Source organism: Aspergillus oryzae, chromosome 2 (genome assembly GCF_000184455.2).
Source record: "Aspergillus oryzae RIB40 DNA, chromosome 2".
NCBI lineage: Eukaryota > Fungi > Ascomycota > Eurotiomycetes > Eurotiales > Aspergillaceae > Aspergillus > Aspergillus oryzae.
The window spans coordinates 5,450,428-5,467,375 of NC_036436.1; the positions used below are offsets into that span (position 1 = coordinate 5,450,428).

At 49.2% G+C, this 16,948-nt stretch overlaps 6 protein-coding genes across 6 annotated transcripts; 4 read left to right on the forward strand and 2 right to left on the reverse strand.

Moving 5' to 3' along the window:
- Positions 1-293: 293 nt before the first annotated feature.
- On the forward strand, positions 294-1,716 carry AO090003001233 (nucleoside transmembrane transporter FUN26; the record flags this gene model as incomplete). The annotated part of the gene is made up of 2 exons (XM_001820256.1): positions 294-469; positions 552-1,716. The coding sequence occupies 2 exons, from the start codon at positions 294-296 to the stop codon at positions 1,714-1,716; spliced, it is 1,341 nt and encodes a 446-aa protein (XP_001820308.1).
- Positions 1,717-2,095: 379 nt separating this feature from the next.
- On the reverse strand, positions 2,096-2,836 carry AO090003001234 (uncharacterized protein; the record flags this gene model as incomplete). Its single annotated transcript, XM_023235231.1, has 2 exons — positions 2,096-2,111; positions 2,190-2,836. The coding sequence occupies 2 exons, from the start codon at positions 2,834-2,836 to the stop codon at positions 2,096-2,098; spliced, it is 663 nt and encodes a 220-aa protein (XP_023090269.1).
- Positions 2,837-3,981: 1,145 nt separating this feature from the next.
- Positions 3,982-5,280, reverse strand: AO090003001236 (uncharacterized protein; the record flags this gene model as incomplete). Its single annotated transcript, XM_001820258.3, has 1 exon — positions 3,982-5,280. One exon carries the CDS (start codon positions 5,278-5,280, stop codon positions 3,982-3,984), a length of 1,299 nt encoding a protein of 432 aa, XP_001820310.3.
- Positions 5,281-6,205: 925 nt separating this feature from the next.
- AO090003001237 (putative ABC transporter) lies at positions 6,206-10,909 on the forward strand (the record flags this gene model as incomplete). The annotated part of the gene is made up of 3 exons (XM_001820259.3): positions 6,206-6,535; positions 6,583-9,795; positions 9,863-10,909. The coding sequence occupies 3 exons, from the start codon at positions 6,206-6,208 to the stop codon at positions 10,907-10,909; spliced, it is 4,590 nt and encodes a 1,529-aa protein (XP_001820311.3).
- Positions 10,910-12,128: 1,219 nt separating this feature from the next.
- On the forward strand, positions 12,129-13,893 carry AO090003001238 (MDM34 family protein; the record flags this gene model as incomplete). The annotated part of the gene is made up of 2 exons (XM_001820260.3): positions 12,129-12,463; positions 12,528-13,893. 2 exons carry the CDS (start codon positions 12,129-12,131, stop codon positions 13,891-13,893), a joined length of 1,701 nt encoding a protein of 566 aa, XP_001820312.1.
- Positions 13,894-14,627: 734 nt separating this feature from the next.
- On the forward strand, positions 14,628-16,080 carry AO090003001239 (CCDC47 family protein; the record flags this gene model as incomplete). Its single annotated transcript, XM_023235232.1, has 3 exons — positions 14,628-14,694; positions 14,840-15,656; positions 15,708-16,080. The coding sequence occupies 3 exons, from the start codon at positions 14,628-14,630 to the stop codon at positions 16,078-16,080; spliced, it is 1,257 nt and encodes a 418-aa protein (XP_023090270.1).
- Positions 16,081-16,948: the final 868 nt, after the last annotated feature.

Consider the following 16,948-nt stretch of genomic DNA (forward strand, 5'->3'; position numbering starts at 1 on the left):
AATATCACCAGGCGCAAAGAATTCCTACAAGGGATTGCCAAGGAGATGCATAAATATGATAGAACCTCAAAAAGGCCAGGACGCATCAAATGATCGGCTTAGTGGGCCAACGTGACCTGGCTCGGCAGGTGACCTGCTTATCGCCGATAAATCACCCCGGTCGTAGATCCAGCTCGCTTCCAACGTTCTCCTTTTATACAGGTCGTCCAGGTTGATCATGGATTGATTGGTCCCATTTTATGTCCCGTTTCTACCTCCAGGAAGGGACTTATATCACACTATAATCGAAAGCAATGGATCGTTTTCGGAGATGGATCTCTCCCCGGGCGGAATATGAGCCACTCGAGCATCCTCCGCAGGACGATGAGGATCACCACTTGATATCTTCACAAACACTATCAGAGCCACGCTTCTCTAGGTTTGAATATGGAGTATTCTTCCTCCTTGGCGTTTCTATGCTCTGGGCATGGTACGTTTTATCTAACAACGGCTTTCCGGTGCTCAGATGGTTATTCCGGAGTATACGCGATGCTGACCAGATTGTGCCACAGGAACATGTTTCTCGCCGCTGCACCGTATTTCTATCACCGCTTCAGCTCGGATGAGTGGGCAGCGGCCCACTACCAGTCCTCCATTCTCATTGTGTCGACCGTCACAAACTTGGGCTCATCGTTCACTCTCGCGAAGTTGCAGAAACGGACGTCATACCCGAAACAGATCACAGTTTCGCTGCTGATCAATATCGTAATATTCTCGTTACTCGCATTATCTACCGGTCTTCTAAAGAACGCTTCCATTGGATTATATTTTAGCTTCCTGATGCTTATGGTAGCCGGAACCAGTTTGGCGACTGGAATGAATCAGATCGGCGTTTTTGCATATGTCTCCGGTTTTGGGAGGCCAGAATATACTCAAGCTATCATGGCAGGTCAAGGCCTAGCAGGAGTCTTGCCCTGCATCGTGCAGATACTCTCTGTTTTGGTTGTCCCAGAGCAAACAGGGGAACAGAAAGTCCCACAAGAATCGGCCAAATCGGCATTCTTGTACTTCATAACTTCCACATTTGTATCTCTATCGGCTCTGGTTGCCTTCGGGTCTCTTTCTAAGCGACGGTCGAATGCCATGTCCGAATTCGCGCAGAGCTCACCTGACACTGCTTCTGACCACACGGGTCGCAAGACCGTCAGCCTCTGGGGTCTTTTCAAAAAGCTTCGTTTCATGGCTCTTGCACTTTTTCTCTGTTTTGCTGTCACCATGATGTTTCCAGTCTTCACGGCAAAGATTGAGTCAGTTCGGGACCCTCAGGGTAGTTCCCGTTTGTTCCAACCAGCTGTTTTCATCCCGCTGGCGTTCTTATTCTGGAATGTAGGAGACTTGGCTGGAAGGATGTCAGTTCTTATTCCCCAGTTATCATTAACCCACCGGCCCTTTGCTCTGTTCACCTTTGCAATTGCTCGCATTGGATTCCTCCCCCTTTATCTTCTCTGTAACATCCGCGGTCGGGAGGCCGTCGTGAAGAGCGATTTCTTCTATTTATTCGTCGTGCAATTGCTTTTCGGCATTAGCAATGGCTATCTTGGAAGCAGCTGTATGATGGGTGCTGGGCAGTGGGTTCCTGAGGGTGATCGTGAGTCGGCGGGTGGTTTTATGAGCTTAATGCTGGTAGGAGGCTTAGCTGCTGGCAGTCTATTGAGCTTCTTTCTTTCCGGTGTGTGATCTTAGATGCCTGCATCTGGTCTGTCGCTCACCCAGCCTACAGGCTGTGACATTTAGCAGTCTACACATAGATATCATAGAATGTGCTAGTACAGCATTAGACTGCAACAATAGAATTAAGTACAATCTCTTTCGTTTGCCTTGTACCATGCGTAAGGTAATCATATCAAAACTTAACAAATAGGACTGACCCTAAAGTCGTGGATTCACTAAATAGGATTGAACAGCGTGGAGCTGAGGCTTATGGCTTAGTCTCCAGCATCTCTCTGGGTAGAGCACAAGGCACTACTTCGAAGCTCTATGACGGTATGTCCCTGTTTCATAACAACAAATTCATAAGATCACAGGATTAACGATCTACCATCTTCTGGCGCTCGAATCACAGCATCATTATTCTGCGCCGCAAATTATCACATCTCACCAAAGTATACATCACAACACCCAAGCCCTAAATACCGTAGTATCAAACCAACCCAAAAACATAAGCCAACTTCAACGAATCCCACAACGCCTCATTCTCCTTCAAATCACAATCAAACAACTTCTGATACCTCACCCGATCCTCATGATTCAAATCAAACCCCCTCGCCCTCCGACAACACCCACACTCAATTGTACAATGCCCCAGCCGAATCCTCTTCTCCGTATCCCTCTCCCTCTCACAACATCCACAACTCCTCCCACAACACCCTCCCCTCCCCGCACAATCATCCCTCAGGTACCCCAGCAGATACCACTCCGGATTACTCCGCCAAGTAGCATACGCCCTCTGCAACGGCCCCGGCGGAACAGACGCCTCCCGCCTATAGAACTCCCGCTCCAGATGCCAGTATTTCCTCGCTAGGTCCTCGAGCTCCATTTCCCATTTGGCTAGTTGCGCGCGTTGCTCGGTGCTCAGCGGTCCGTGGTCGAGCGAGGTTAGCGCTTTGATCTCCTCGTGGAGGTAGATCTCGCGTTGGCCGATTTCTCGGAGGTGAGTGTCCATCTTGATTATGTCTTTGGCCCATTCTGGGTCGATTTTAGTTTTCTGGGGGCCGTGAATGTGTTGGGCGTGACGGAGGTGTTGGGCCCAGGTTGGTTTGCCCAGTTTTATTAGGAGTTTTTCGAATTTGGAGGCCATTGTTGTTGTTGGTGTTTTGGTTATTGGGGTTGGTGGAGTATGTATTGAGGGGGTTTTGGGGGTTTTGGATATCGGCGATGGTACCGTGGGTTGGGGGTGGCTTTCTGTTCCGATGAAGTGTCATGCATACTTCAGTGTTGGGGAGTTTCTGATGGTGGTTCTGCTTGAATTTCGTCATATTTTGGCGAGGAGCACTTGAGATCGGAGTATGTAGTTGAAAAACCTGATATTTCTTGTGAAAATAATGCAACTGGTATTGTAAAGATCAATATTTTTAGTAAACGCCATGCTAAGCCGTCTATATATGTCCCCAGTCGCGCCAAAAATAAAAATGAATCAGTTGACGCCTCCATTATGCACAGATTAAAGTCAGAAAAAGTCCTTCTCATCCAGCCACTGAGAGTCAATCGCATATGCTACCAGATCGGCAGCACAGCACATGTCCTCATGTCCGTGTTCAAGATGCAGAAGATCCAGGACGGCACGTAGTCTATCCTCAAGTGTGGTTTTCAATTGAGAAACTTGTTTCCGCGTATCTTCTGCACTCTTAACTGTATTGACATTGTCCATCTTTGCCGATTTGTTTGTTTGTTTTTTAAGTCCCTTATTAGACGAGCATGGGGCGAGAGGCTGTCGTGGTGCCGGAAGCGACACCTCCGGCTTTCTGTTTTTGAGCAAAGACTTAAGCAGAAAGAGAAGCCAGACGAGGTTAGTGCGTGGCGCATACTCGGCCCAGATGCCGGGAATATCGGGCGTCTTATCTGTCTCGAGCGGGTTCCCGTTGTAGAGTTGAGAACGCATACTGTTGGGCGTTAGCGGGCATTGTTTGATACCTCCGATTTATAGGACAGTACTCACTATCTGTAAGTATCTCTCAGCATGGCTTCGTCCTCATCACGTCCGATAGCATCGAAGATCTGTTTCTTATCGAGATCCGACGATGCAACTTCGACAACCTCTCCTGACTCCTCAACGCGCAGTTCCGCGCGTGAAAGCGAATAGTCAATAATCGTAGTCTCTAGGGTGCTCAAGCCAAATCCGCTTGAGTATGATTGACTCGTTACTTCGAGGTCTGTCGGAGGGTTCATACAGCCATTTGGCCGAGTGCTTCTAATGCAAACATTTCCAAGATGGAGATCTCGATGCTAGATACGTATCAATACTATTCGGTCTCCAGGGCTTCTTACAACGAGGCTTACCTCAAATTGTGCATACTCTTCGGCACGCGCGAGAGCCATTGCCACTCCCCAAAATATATCGTAAATCTGGAAGGTCGATGACCAAGCGAACTTTTCAAGCTCACAGCCAGCATCATCCATTTCCACGATAGCCCACAATTGTGAATCAGGATACGCCCTTTTGCTGGATGGATTGGGATTCAAGCAGTCGTCTTTGGTTCTCTTGTAGTGGTCCCAAGCATTCTGGAAGGACTCTGGGAATCGACCTTGGACCACGTGGATCTCTCGAAAGCGAGCAAATCCAGGGATCGGGTCCAAATATTTAAGCATCTTGACTTCAGACACGATTTCGTCGATGCTGGTAAATTTTTTGGAGCCAGGTCCACTCTGGGCTCGTAAGGGCACAACTTTGAACACGTTGTCACCGTACGCTTTTAGACGAGCAAGCTTGGATCTAGACATCTCCTTCTTGCACAACTCTTCGCGCAGACGGAGCTTATAAACCTCTCCGTACGAACCTTCGGCGATCTTCACTACCTCCAGCAAATTCCCAGCACGAGCGGCCCAGGAGCCAAACTTTTGGACGCGCTGTGCCGCAACCGGTGACAAGGCCTCATTCAAGATGCGACGAACATATGCATTCACTTTATCATCCATCACGCACCCAGATGACAAACGAGGCGGGACTTTGTTCCTCCTTGCTCGTCTCTCCCCCTGCCTCTCACTTTCTGCGCTGCGTTTATCCTCCTGTGGTTCTTTTTGGTCGACGTGCTGCTCTTGTTCTTCTTGTATATCTTGTGGTTTTGGCGCTGCCGTTTTGGAGCAGATTCTGACTTCCACCATTGTCTCGTATTTCTTCCGTGGTTTAGGGACGCTGTCCGCAGGGCTCTCCTCGGTAGGCTCTTCTTCATTTTTCAAGTCAATTGGCACGACCTCGGGTGTATGTACTGGCGGTGCAGTTTTTGTAAGGTCTGCTTGCTTAACGAGGGTTTTTTGCTCGTCGGTTTTGTCTTCCACTTTCTGAAATGGGATCGCATCGCTTATTTTAACCTCAGCCAACTGAGCTTGGATGGAATCCACAGCTTCCTCAATGACCTTCGACGTTGTCTCCTCTACCGGTTTTGCTGGACTTCTCTGTTCAAACACAGCTCGTGGGGCATCCGCTCGTCGCTTTCCATATACTCGTTTCGGCGCAGCGGTGCGTGTCTTGGTCCTCGGTTTCGGTGTACGGTCGCCTGGGAAGGCGGGCGAAAAAGTCGACGCCATTTCTGTCTGCTAAGTCGAAATCAACACCGAAAGGTTGATTCTATTCTTCAGATCCCAATCGGGAGAGTAATCGTTCGAAACAGCTTCATTAGGGGTTGACGGAGGGCCTATTGATCTATTTCTGTAAAGGGACTAGCGTGTCCGTTGCTCTGGTGAGTGGCATTATGTAATGGTCTGTCAATGCAACCAATCATTGTTGATTGACATCATCCATCCTGTCTTCCTGGCAGTTAAGGCACCAGTGAGGCATCATGCAGAAATGAGAGCATTTACGCATATAGGATGTCCGCTCAAAGAGTCAACGAACGGACGTTAGTGTCAAATTCCACCCTCACATATTGGATACATGTCCTCCTCAGTCTAAGCAGGAAAGGATATGGTGTATATCCGAACTTGAAGGACTGATCTACTCCGTACACGATATATATATCGCTATTGATACAACTATACTCAGAACCTGTACGGAGTATGGCATACACAAACCACATATTTGTAACTAAAATAAGTTAATGTGACATCCCTTTCCCTTTTCTTGGCTTGATTTGAAAGGAATTAAACTTCAGCCTCAAAGATCGACGTGGCAGGATTCGAGTCTAGCCCGTGGACCCTGAAAGTCGAGGCAAGGCTGTCGGGAACCGCTTTAGAAAATTCCTCCGTTGTGTCTCTGTCGGGAACCGCTTTAGGAAATTCTTCCATTGTGTCTGATGGATCCTCTCCCGTAAGCTTAACCCTACTTGGAGGCCTGAAGAAGTCAATTTGCTTACATTCAACATGGAGCCTCTCGTTGAGTCATGAAGACTCATTTCGAGTCCTCCTGCACGTAATATCAAAATCAGGCAGCAGGATTCTCACTTGGCATTTATTATAATTATTGACCTACGACACGTGAAGGGATGGAGAGCAATTTCTCGCCATTACACTTGCTATGATGGACCATTGGCTTGACGCCTCTTTCTTCGAAGCTGTCCTATGCCCAGCTGTCATCTTAGCCCTGAGCATCCCACATATTCGCCACGTCTTCAAACAGCTTTCAATTACAGATAGGCAAGGGTACAGTCTCGTAAGTGGCTATGAAGATGAAGATGGAATAGCAACGGATCAGTCGGAGAAAGGAACCTCGGATATTACGCAGAGGGTTATTCTATCTATCACGGCAGTTGTTGCAGTGTTGACTGCACTGTTGTCATCCCTGAATGCGACCGACCGTTATGGCTCACCACGAGAGATTGAACCATGGCTACAGTTCTTCGCTTGGGTACGATATACCCTACCATGTCCATATTCCTTTATTGACACTTCTAGGTCCTGCTGCTGGTTCAAGAATGTATTATCATCTCCCGGACTGTTCCCCAGGTGAGGTACGACCTAGGGATCTGGAGTGCCATTTCAGCTCTCCTGCTCAGCATCGCAGGGGTCTTTCTGGATGGGTTGTGGTCCAACCCGAATGCCCCAGGGTCGAGTATTTCCTTAGCTGCTGTCAAGTTCACTGCGGGAATCATTCTATCTTTCACCAACGTCTCATTTTCTCGTCGACCAGAAGTATATTTAGGGTGCAAGCCAGTCGATCGTCAACGCACCGTTTCCTTCCTCAGCAGATACACATTCTCGTGGCCAGTGCCGATTCTGTCGAAAGCCGCGCGGAACAAACAGCTCGAACCCGAAGATTTCCCTGCAATTGGCTATGGGGTGCGTACACAAACCTTGTATGGTCGTTGGATATCTTGCACTCACACCAAGATATGGAGGAAATTATTAAATATTCACCGGACAGCCTGGATTGCTCAAGTCGCCGTCCAACTGCTTACTGCTGTGGCACATTTCCTCCCTCAAGCCTTGTTGTTCCTTACCCTTCGCTTGCTGGAAGAGCGTGATGCTCACGCAGATAACCAGAAGCAATTGTGGATTACAACGGTCGGTCTCGGTGGATCCCTTTTTATATCATCTTGGCTGGAGTCATTGCTACAATGGGTGGTATCTATGGAGCTGGAACTGCCAATCCGAGAGCAGCTATCGGCAGCTATTTTCAGCAAGTCACTTAGGATAAAGGAGGTTGTGAATGTGAACTCACCTGACTGCGCTGAGAGCAAAACATCATCCGGAGAGTGCAGTGACGATGAAGATGAAGATGACGGCGAGGTTGGCCCACCAAAAACGAAACAATCCATGACAAACCTTCTAGGGGTGGATGCTGTGACAATTGCAACTTTTGTAAAATTCAGCCATACCCTCCTAGACGCCATTATTAAATTCATTCTTGCTATCGCCTTTCTTACAAACCTTCTGGGCTGGGTGCCGGTACTGTGGGCTTGCACGGTCCCAGCGATATTGAGCCCGGTGAATTATCTTCTGGCCCAACAATACAGCCAAGCAGAGGAAGCGCTCATGGCAGCAAGTGATCGAAGAATGGCTGTCCTATCCGAGATGCTACAGGGCATTCGCCAGATTAAATATGATGCCCAAGAAGATCAATGGAACAGAAAAGTGCAGACTCTACGTTCCAATGAGATCAAGAAACAAGGTCAGGTTTTCCAGTTCGACCTCTCACTGATTGCCGTATGGTCTTGTGGTCCCATATGCATGAGCTTGATTGCACTAGCAACGTATTTCTTGGCCAACAAGAGTCTATCTCCCTCCGTTGCCTTCACGGCCCTCTCTATCTTCCAAAGCTTGTCAGCTACACTTTCCGATTTCCCAGAAACAATCAGTGACTTAATGAATGCCAAGGTGGCCGCCCGACGCATTGAGCAATACCTTGACTTACCGGAATACAACAACTGCCACAGCGACGGGGAGGCAATTGCCTTTTCACAGACAACGATCTCCTGGCCTTCTAACACTATGGATGAGGATAATAGTGATTTCAAGATGCGCAATATCAGTTTGCAATTCCCTCTTGGGGAGCTCACCGTGATTTCTGGTCCAGCAGGTGCTGGGAAGAGCTTACTGCTGTTGGCGACGATCGGCGAGGCAGATCTGCTTGAAGGCCAGATCTTCTTTCCACAGAGACAATCGCCACTTGCCTATAATGGGCCAAGCAACGAATGGACAATCGATACATCAATTGCGTTTGTCCCGCAGAATCCTTGGATCGAGAATGGGACCGTTCGAGAGAATATTCTGTTCGGCCTCCCACTGAATCCGGAACGATATCGCGATGTTTTGCACGCATGTTGTCTTGAAGATGACTTGAATTCTATGCAAGATGGTGACCAAACTGATCTTGGAGCTAATGGCGTCAACCTAAGCGGCGGCCAGAAATGGCGTGTTGCTCTAGCTAGAGCTCTTTACAGTCCTGCTGGAGTTCTTGTCCTTGACGATATTTTCAGTGCAGTGGATGCTCGCGTCGGCCACCATCTTTTCGAAAAAGCTTTAACAGGAAGCTTAGCAGAAGGAAGAACGCGAATCGTGGCTACGCATCATACTGCTCTATGTTGGAGTGAGATGAAGTATTACGTAGTACTCGAGAATGGGCGTGTTTCTTTTGCTGGCAAGCCTGAGAATTACTGCCCTGACTTATGTCCTAGCAACGCCGGCTCTATCCAACGTATCGGCAATGCTGACTCTGCTGCGCAGCAGGGTCATATACTAGCCCCTGTATCCAATAGTCTGACCGCGCCGCAGCAGAATCCATCCGAAGAGGATGTCAAGGGCAAGGCTTTCTACGAGGCCGAGACACGAGCGACAGGCGCCGTGAAGCTGTCAATTTATAGCATATATATGCAAGCTTGCGGTGGCTACCTGTATTGGATTCCAATTGCGCTAAGTTTTGGCTTTACGCTTGTGGCGGAATTGGCAATACCATATTGGGTGTCAGTTTGGACAAGAGATCTTGCAAACACACAGCCTGATATCGAAGTGAACATTCAGTCGGTCTCGGACGGTCTTTCTGCGCGTTCAGATCCACAGCCCGCTGATAACCGTCTCTGGCTTTACCTAGGCGTGTACATCGGTCTTTTCCTTATGTCGATACTGACTGAAATTGTTCGCTACCAGCTCGTCTTTATGGCATCAATTCGAGGGTCGCTTGCTATTTTCGAAAAGTTTTTGCTCAGAGTCTTACACGCCCCTCTAAGCTTTTTGGACACAACGCCCGTGGGTCAGATCCTCAACCGCTTTAGTGCCGACTTCAGCACGCTAGATTCTGATCTGGCACTGGACCTGCCCAATATGCTCCACGGTGTTTTAATGCTTCTTAGTGTTATCATTGCAGCCCTGTTTATTTCGCCGCTTATGGTGGGCTTTGGATTCATCTCGCTCTTTCTGTCTTGGTATATCGCCTCGCTGTATGTCACAGCGGCCAGAGACGCTAAAAGGATAGAGAGCAATGCCAGGTCTCCTATTTTCGAGCAGTTCGGATCGATCATTGACGGTCTAGTCACGATCAGAGCTTTTGATAAGGTTGGTCAATATATGTATCGCATGTACAATGCGATGGATGCGCATTGCCAGGCTCTCTGGCATTTGCGTCTCTTCAACTGTTGGATGATGTTCCGGCTGAACATGATCGGAGCTTTGGTTAGTTTGTCCCAAATCTCTAGCTGCACCGTATATGTTGAGTACTGACATGCATTCCTTGATCTAGTATGTAACTATGACAGCAGCGCTGATCGCAACCATTAGAGGCGTCGATGCGTCCGTGGCAGGGTTTGCTCTCAGTTTCGCTTTACAAATGTCTGAGGTCGTCGCTTGGGTGCTGTCGGAGTACGCCGAGATCGAGCTGGACTTCAATGCCGTTGAACGCATCGTAGAATACACGCAGATCGAAACTGAGCATCAAGATGGCATGGATGCTCCAGCCGAATGGCCCACGAAAGGCGAGATTGAGGCAAATGACCTCGTCGTTGGCTACGCACCAGAATTACCACCGGTTCTACGGGGGTTGAGCTTCTTAATAAAATCTAACGAGCACGTCGGCATCGTCGGACGTACTGGTTCTGGCAAATCGTCATTGACACTCGCGCTTCTGCGCTTCCTCGAGGTACGGTCCGGATCTTTACACATTGATGGAATGGATATCTCTAGACTGAGACTCAGCGCCCTCCGCTCGAAGATAGCAATTATCCCACAGGACCCGGTGATCTTCTCGGGGACCCTCCGATCGGTCCTCGATCCGTTTGATCAGTACACAGACTCTGAGCTCCTTGCCGCTTTAGCGAAAGTCCATCTCAGACCCTCTATGGACGATGAAGAGAACTCAGAGCTTGAAGGAACAGATGAAGATTGTAACAATGCCGCCTTATCTCTTTCCTCGCCAATCTCCGAGCGAGGCAAGAACTTGTCCCAGGGCCAACGTCAATTAGTGTGTCTAGCTCAGGCCTTGCTATCCCGCCCGAAGATCCTCATAATGGACGAAGCGACCTCTTCCATTGATATGAGCACGGATGCGCTGATCCAGCAGACTATTCGTCAAGAATTCCGTGACTCTACTCTCATGGTCATTGCCCACCGACTGTCCACTGTCGTGGACTTTGATCGGATCATGGTCTTGGGAGAGGGGAGGATAGCCGAGTTTGATACACCGGCTGCTTTACTGAGAAATGAAGGGGGCCCGTTCTGGACCTTGGTCGACAAGAGCGGGGAGAGGGATTCTTTGCGTCGCAGCATTCTACAAGGTGAGAGGCAAGCATAGTTTGATTTTAGCGAGCTGGTTTTGCATCTGCCGAATAACTTTGTACTCATGTTGTATGGTGGAATATTCATAATCTTGTTCCATTTAGGTTGGAATGCTTTCAACAGCGATAGAGTATACGGAGTATCATGGAGCCTAATAAAAGCGATTATTTTTTCGACGTTCGTAACAATCTAGACCTGAATTCGGAGCGATCAGTGAGGTGGCTGGTCTGCCGTAGGTATTGGTACCCACGGGGTAAGTACCCAGTGGGTAGACTAATATGTTAACCATGATGTACCATGTGTCAAAGAGGAATAGTTGACGATCATTAAAGTGCAGATGTTCTGAGTCATGTCATATTCAGGAGGCGATATTCAAACCGATCGACATGGATGATGCTGCATTTGGCCCGCTAGATGCCGCGGCTGTAAACAGAAATGCAGTGGCTGACGGGGCAGGTCCAGTCAGAAGAGATGGAAATGCCGATGGGCGGAAGGAAAGGTGTTGCAGCATTAGCCGGTACGAGCGAACTAATGAAGATCATGCGGCTGGTAATGAATAAGTATGGTATAAGTGTTGTATGTGATTCATTAATTACGGTCGGAGGAGATCGGAAAGCAGAGAAAGTATGGATGTGAACTTGTCATATCATTTGAATCGCTGGTTCCAGGCCTAAATGAGGTCAGATGCGCAGTGACGTATTTTTGGAAATTTCCACATTTTCCCCTTGGGCCTTTTTTTCGTTTTTTTCCTTCCGTTCCGCCTTTGAGTAACACTAGAACTGGACTTTTCTAGAAACGCACCATTTTTAATACTTAACATCGAAATAATACATAAAAGATAGATGAATAGAAATTATTAAAAAAAAATATATAATTTTACTTGAGATGAAAGCAATACCATAGAATAATTTTCCTAAACCGTCCAAGAGTGCTCGTGCGTCGTGTAGATCACGCGAGTCTATACCCTGTGGGAGGCCCTCGGGAGTCTCTTGAGCTTTTCATCCAATCCAACCCTTTTTTTCTTCGCTTTTTCCCTTCACTTCCGGCTTATCATCGCTAACACCTGCTCCCCTCTCCACCACTCCTCTCCGACCTCGCCTCTCTCTCCTCTTCTCTCCCTCTCTCCCCTTTTTCCCCATGTTATCGATTACCTTTTAATTTTTCTTGTATATTTCCTTCCCCCTTGGACGCCGTGGGTCTTCCTGAGTCAACCCATCCTTTCTCAATGATCGGATATGGCGTTCAACTTCAACTGGTCGCCGCTGATGGCGGACGCGAGTTTCTATACTCGCGCTCAAGATCTCTTAACTGCCGCTCTGAATAAATCGCCGAAACCTCCGATTATCGTCGACGATATCATCGTAACCGAGCTCAACCTGGGTTCCATCCCGCCAGATCTGGAAATATTAGAGATTGGTGATTTGGCGGAGGATCGATTTCGAGGCATCTTTAAGATGTCCTACACTGGAGATGCCTTCTTGACTCTGAAAACGCGCGTTCAGGCGAACCCTCTCAATACCTATCTTCTCACACGACCCTCTTTTGCGTCGCCGCTACCCTTGGCTGCAGCGTAAGTAATGCCTCTGTCGCACTCCTTGGCCGATGTCGCTCACCAGTCGTGCTTGATATTCTAGAACTCCACTCACAATTCCCCTTCAAATTACACTATCCGATTTCAAGTTGTCCGGCTTTGTGATTCTCGTCTTCTCAAAACAGAAAGGAATTACCGTGGTTTTCCGAAATGATCCGCTTGAATCTCTTAAAGTCTCGTCTACGTTCGACTCGATCCCGTTCGTCCGCGACTTCTTGCAGAGGGAAATCGAGGCTCAACTGCGTATCTTGTTCATGGACGAACTGCCCGCTATCATTCATCGACTATCCCTGCGACTGTGGGTTCCTGAGTACCGGGCAGGTGAGGATATACAAACTCAGCCGGAACAGACGGCGGGTGAGGGTCCTGGTCAAGACCCGTTGGCAAGTCCTCCTCAGGACCCAGTAGATTCCTTGGGCAACGCTTTGGATGAATCGGAAATCGCGTCGCTCTCCTTGGATTCCTCCGTCGAAGCGCATTCCTTGTTCTCACAGAAGAACCTCCTCCGACTGGGTGCACTGACCGATTCTCAGCGAACGCTATCTCTTTTTACTCCTTCTATTCAGGAAGTAGTTTATCGGGCGTGGACCTCGCCTTCTGAACAAGGTGACGCGAATGGCATTTCTACAGCTCCGTTGAGCCCCATGCTCTCCAGGACTCATTCTCAGGTTGGCAGCATGTCTTCCTTCCAGGATAGCGCCAGCATCGTGTCGTCCCAGAGTCGATCTTCAGCTTCGACACATACATTTAGTGGGTACGGTTTGAATCTGGGAGCAGGTCGTCATTCGAAAGCACATTCAAGGAAGCGAAAGAAGCGCGTGGTGGATCTACGACGTCCGAAGACTACGAGTGATACGGCGAGTGTGAGTGACGAAAGCGCATACACAGAAACGGCTAGCAACCCGTCCGTATGCTCGGCACCCCTGCCCGTGGTCAATGAGCAGCCCGACCCCATCACGCCACCCTTGTCTCCGGAAAGCGATTTCCGCCTTCCTGCAATTCCCGAGCGGCGTCGCGCCAGTCTCTCGCGGCCAGTACCTCGTCGCGATATCGCTACAGAGATGCTCCGTGAAACTGGAGGACCCTCTGCTGAGCCTCCGCGACACCGCCCTCAACCCGCCGATGTAGATGCAACTCCCCGAGGCAGTCTCCGCGCGCATATTACCGCCCAACATGACAATGAGAAACAGGAAACTGGTCCCTCACGCCAGCTGCCTTCGACTATCCTCCCATTTACCGATGAGAAATCCAGCTCCAGTACCGTTGACCAAGCTCTGGTTGAGCGATTAGCAGGGGAAATTGCTCGTCGCATGCGGGACGAGAAACTGATGCCCACCAGCTCTTGTGGTGGTGCCTTCTGGGGCCGTCCTGACCATGAGGAATACCCCCCGCCAGCCTATGGTCAGTGAACCATATACACTGAAATGCTTCTTGATTGCATTCAAGAGCTCCTCACATTCATTCCACTTTCCTTTGTTCCCCAGCGAGTCTGGCGATACTAATGACTGATACGACATAACTTTTAATTTGGCAGCCTGTCTTGTACTTTTTGTGTTCTTTCTTATATATTGTTTCTGCTGTACTCTCTTTGGAGCGAGTTTAGATAGTTTGTTTGTACCAAAAGTGCTGGCGTTTTTGTTATTGTGAGAGTTTCCTTTCTGCTTGTCTGTGCAGGATACCACTTCGCTCTTTCTGTATTGTATTCTATATGTGGGTTTGGATCGGATCTGGGTATGGATTGGGAAGTGGATCAAAAGAGTTACCTGGTTTTTGTTTCTTGATTTTCTTTGCCTCGAGTATACTGCGTCTGCACAGAATGTTTTCCATTGGCTCGGCAGTTTGATTGAATGCGAATTTGCACCCGAAGATTGAGCTCATTACCTGATCCGTAAAAGTAGACTAGGCTGGATTGGGAACGCCGTTGGCCTTATCTCTCAGGTTTTGCGGGCGGAAATTACTATGTCAAAATGCCCAGAGTTCGGCTCCACAGACTAAGTGAACTTTCGCCCCAATCGCTTTTGCGACGAACGTCAATTCGAGCCGACAACCTTCCCGTTCCCTCTCTTCCTCCTTCTCCGCCACGTCGCCATCTTTCTTGACAGCTCCGAACCCCGCCAGTGCTCACTCTTCTCCCTTCCACATCATGGCGGGCATGGTCAAGAACATGTTTGGCGGCTCCCAGCCATCGGGGTCAGCAAAGGTTGAGGATGGTAAGTCTAGGTGTAATCGAATCGGGTTGGGGTATTGATTGCCCCTGTTGGGGTTGGACAGTTGACTGACCGTGGTCCTCATGACAATCAGACTTTGCGGACTTCGTGAAAGCACCTGAGCCTTCTCCGGCCTCCATCATCGCAGCTGTGTCCTCTGGTGTTCCTGCGTCGAGTACCCCGGGTGTCAGCGCTGTTCCATATACGAAATGGTACCGAGTCTGGGAGCGGACGTCCCCCAAAGACTTCCTCCAGGAGGCAATGGTCATGCCATTCATCCTTCTGATTGTAGTCTTCCACCTCTGGGGCACGCGGAAGAACCGTCGCAAGGCTCGGGAATGGGCCCAAGCCCATGCACCCTCTCTCCAGAATGAGTTCGCGGTGGTCGGTTTCAATGGCATCCAAAGGTCCGAAGATGAGGCCGCCGCGGTGCTGTCCTCCCCTGATTCGATCATCAAGGAGAAGTCTCCTCAGGAATTCGTTTCCTACGCCACTGGTCGCCAAAACGTGGCCTTTGTTGACGTTTCCATCAAGTTGCCCAAGCGTTACAACCCTATTACGTACTGGATGGACGTTGTTTTTGGATTCTTGTTCGAGAGCTGGACTAGCCCCACGGAGACCTACGAGGCTATTGCGTACACTTTTGATGGCAAGGAGAAGGATGTCGTCCCGGTCCCGGCTAAGGATACCTCTTCTCTCAAGGTGAACAACTCGACCTACGATGGATTTATCTGGGCCATTGTGCACAAGAACCACATGCGTCAGTTCCGTCAGGACCGCTACGATGCTTCTATGACTTTTACCAAGGAGAACCCGAAGCTCCCACCTTGGGTGACCGTCATGACGGAAAGTGCCGAGATCACCGAGACGCTGCTCACCCCGGAATTGATCCAGGCTGTTGAGAAGGCCGGCGACAATTTCAAGTATCTCATTGTCACAGACCAGCCTGTCGATAAGCCTCTGAAGTGAGTTTCTTGAACGAACATGCTTGCGATTTGTCTAACCTCTTTCAATAGGATCGAGGAGACCGTCCCTCGCAAACGTGTCCATATCTGCTTGTCCCTTCCCTCATCCACTTCCGGCTACACTTCTTCCATTCCGCTATTCAATCAATTCCTTCGTTTCGCTGACAGGCTCGTCGCCGTGGCTCACTTCCGCGCCGAGGTGATGCGTAAGGTCCGCCACGCGCGTGAGGAAGAGATCAAGAAGCTCCGTCGTGCGGACGAGGAGGAGAAGGCCGAGGAACGCAAGCTGGCAGCTGAAAAGATCAAGAAGGAGGAGCGGGAGCGCATTCTGCGTGGCATGAACGCTGAGGAGCAGCGGAAGTTCCTTGAGCGTGAGCGTGAGCGGGGCCAGAAGCGCTCCATGAAGAAGTATACCAAGAGGTAATCTTTGGCGGCGAGAGATTGGAAAGGAGATGGAACAATTGGAGAAAAGTGATTGATTGGATCTCCGTTGCTATAGTTTCATAACTTCGTGTACCATGTATTCGTACTTAATTCTTATGAGGTGCTGAGAGATGAAGGAAATTGGACGTTAATAGCTATAGTGTGATGATATAATCTTGGATTGATACCATTTTCCGAGTTCTCCATCTACAGGATGACAGCGCCCCGTGTGCTGATCCCCAACCTTTAGCATTGAGCACAGGGATGAGGCCAGGCCCCATCTCAAATTAATCAAAGTAAAAGGGATACTGCTTGCAAGCCGCCACACAGACTCCGGCTATCGTTCCCTGGACAATCTCGGTCTCCAGCGTAACTGGGGCTCCTTTTGTTTCGTCTATCAGGTGGTTTCTTCGACAACAAGCAATTGCTTTACATCATATACCCTCCTTGCGACGTCCCCCTGCTGACTCGAGTGTCTAAGAATAGTCTTTAGGTACCTTTGTGGCAGTGGCAACCATGAGGATGTGCCCCTTCCACGTTGGGTTTCAATAGCGTGCTGTTATACTTTGGCAATGGGAGATAACCCATGCAACAGTCTATGACGGCCAGCACATACTCGTCTATCCCCTCCTTGGGTATTGCGGGATCTGAGAGTCGCCAACTAGGTCATTTCTTTCTTGTTTTCTATAAATACGTATACCCTCGTAGCCAATGGGTTGTCGAAATCTGGGCGTCGGGTCAAAGCGAGTATCCAACGACAGGGATATTAGGGCTATATAAACAAGGGTCGAGTCACTCTTCTGGCTGTTGTTCCAGCCACCCAACCCTCCTTGCATAAAATATACGTACCGGAAGATTATGACTACCTA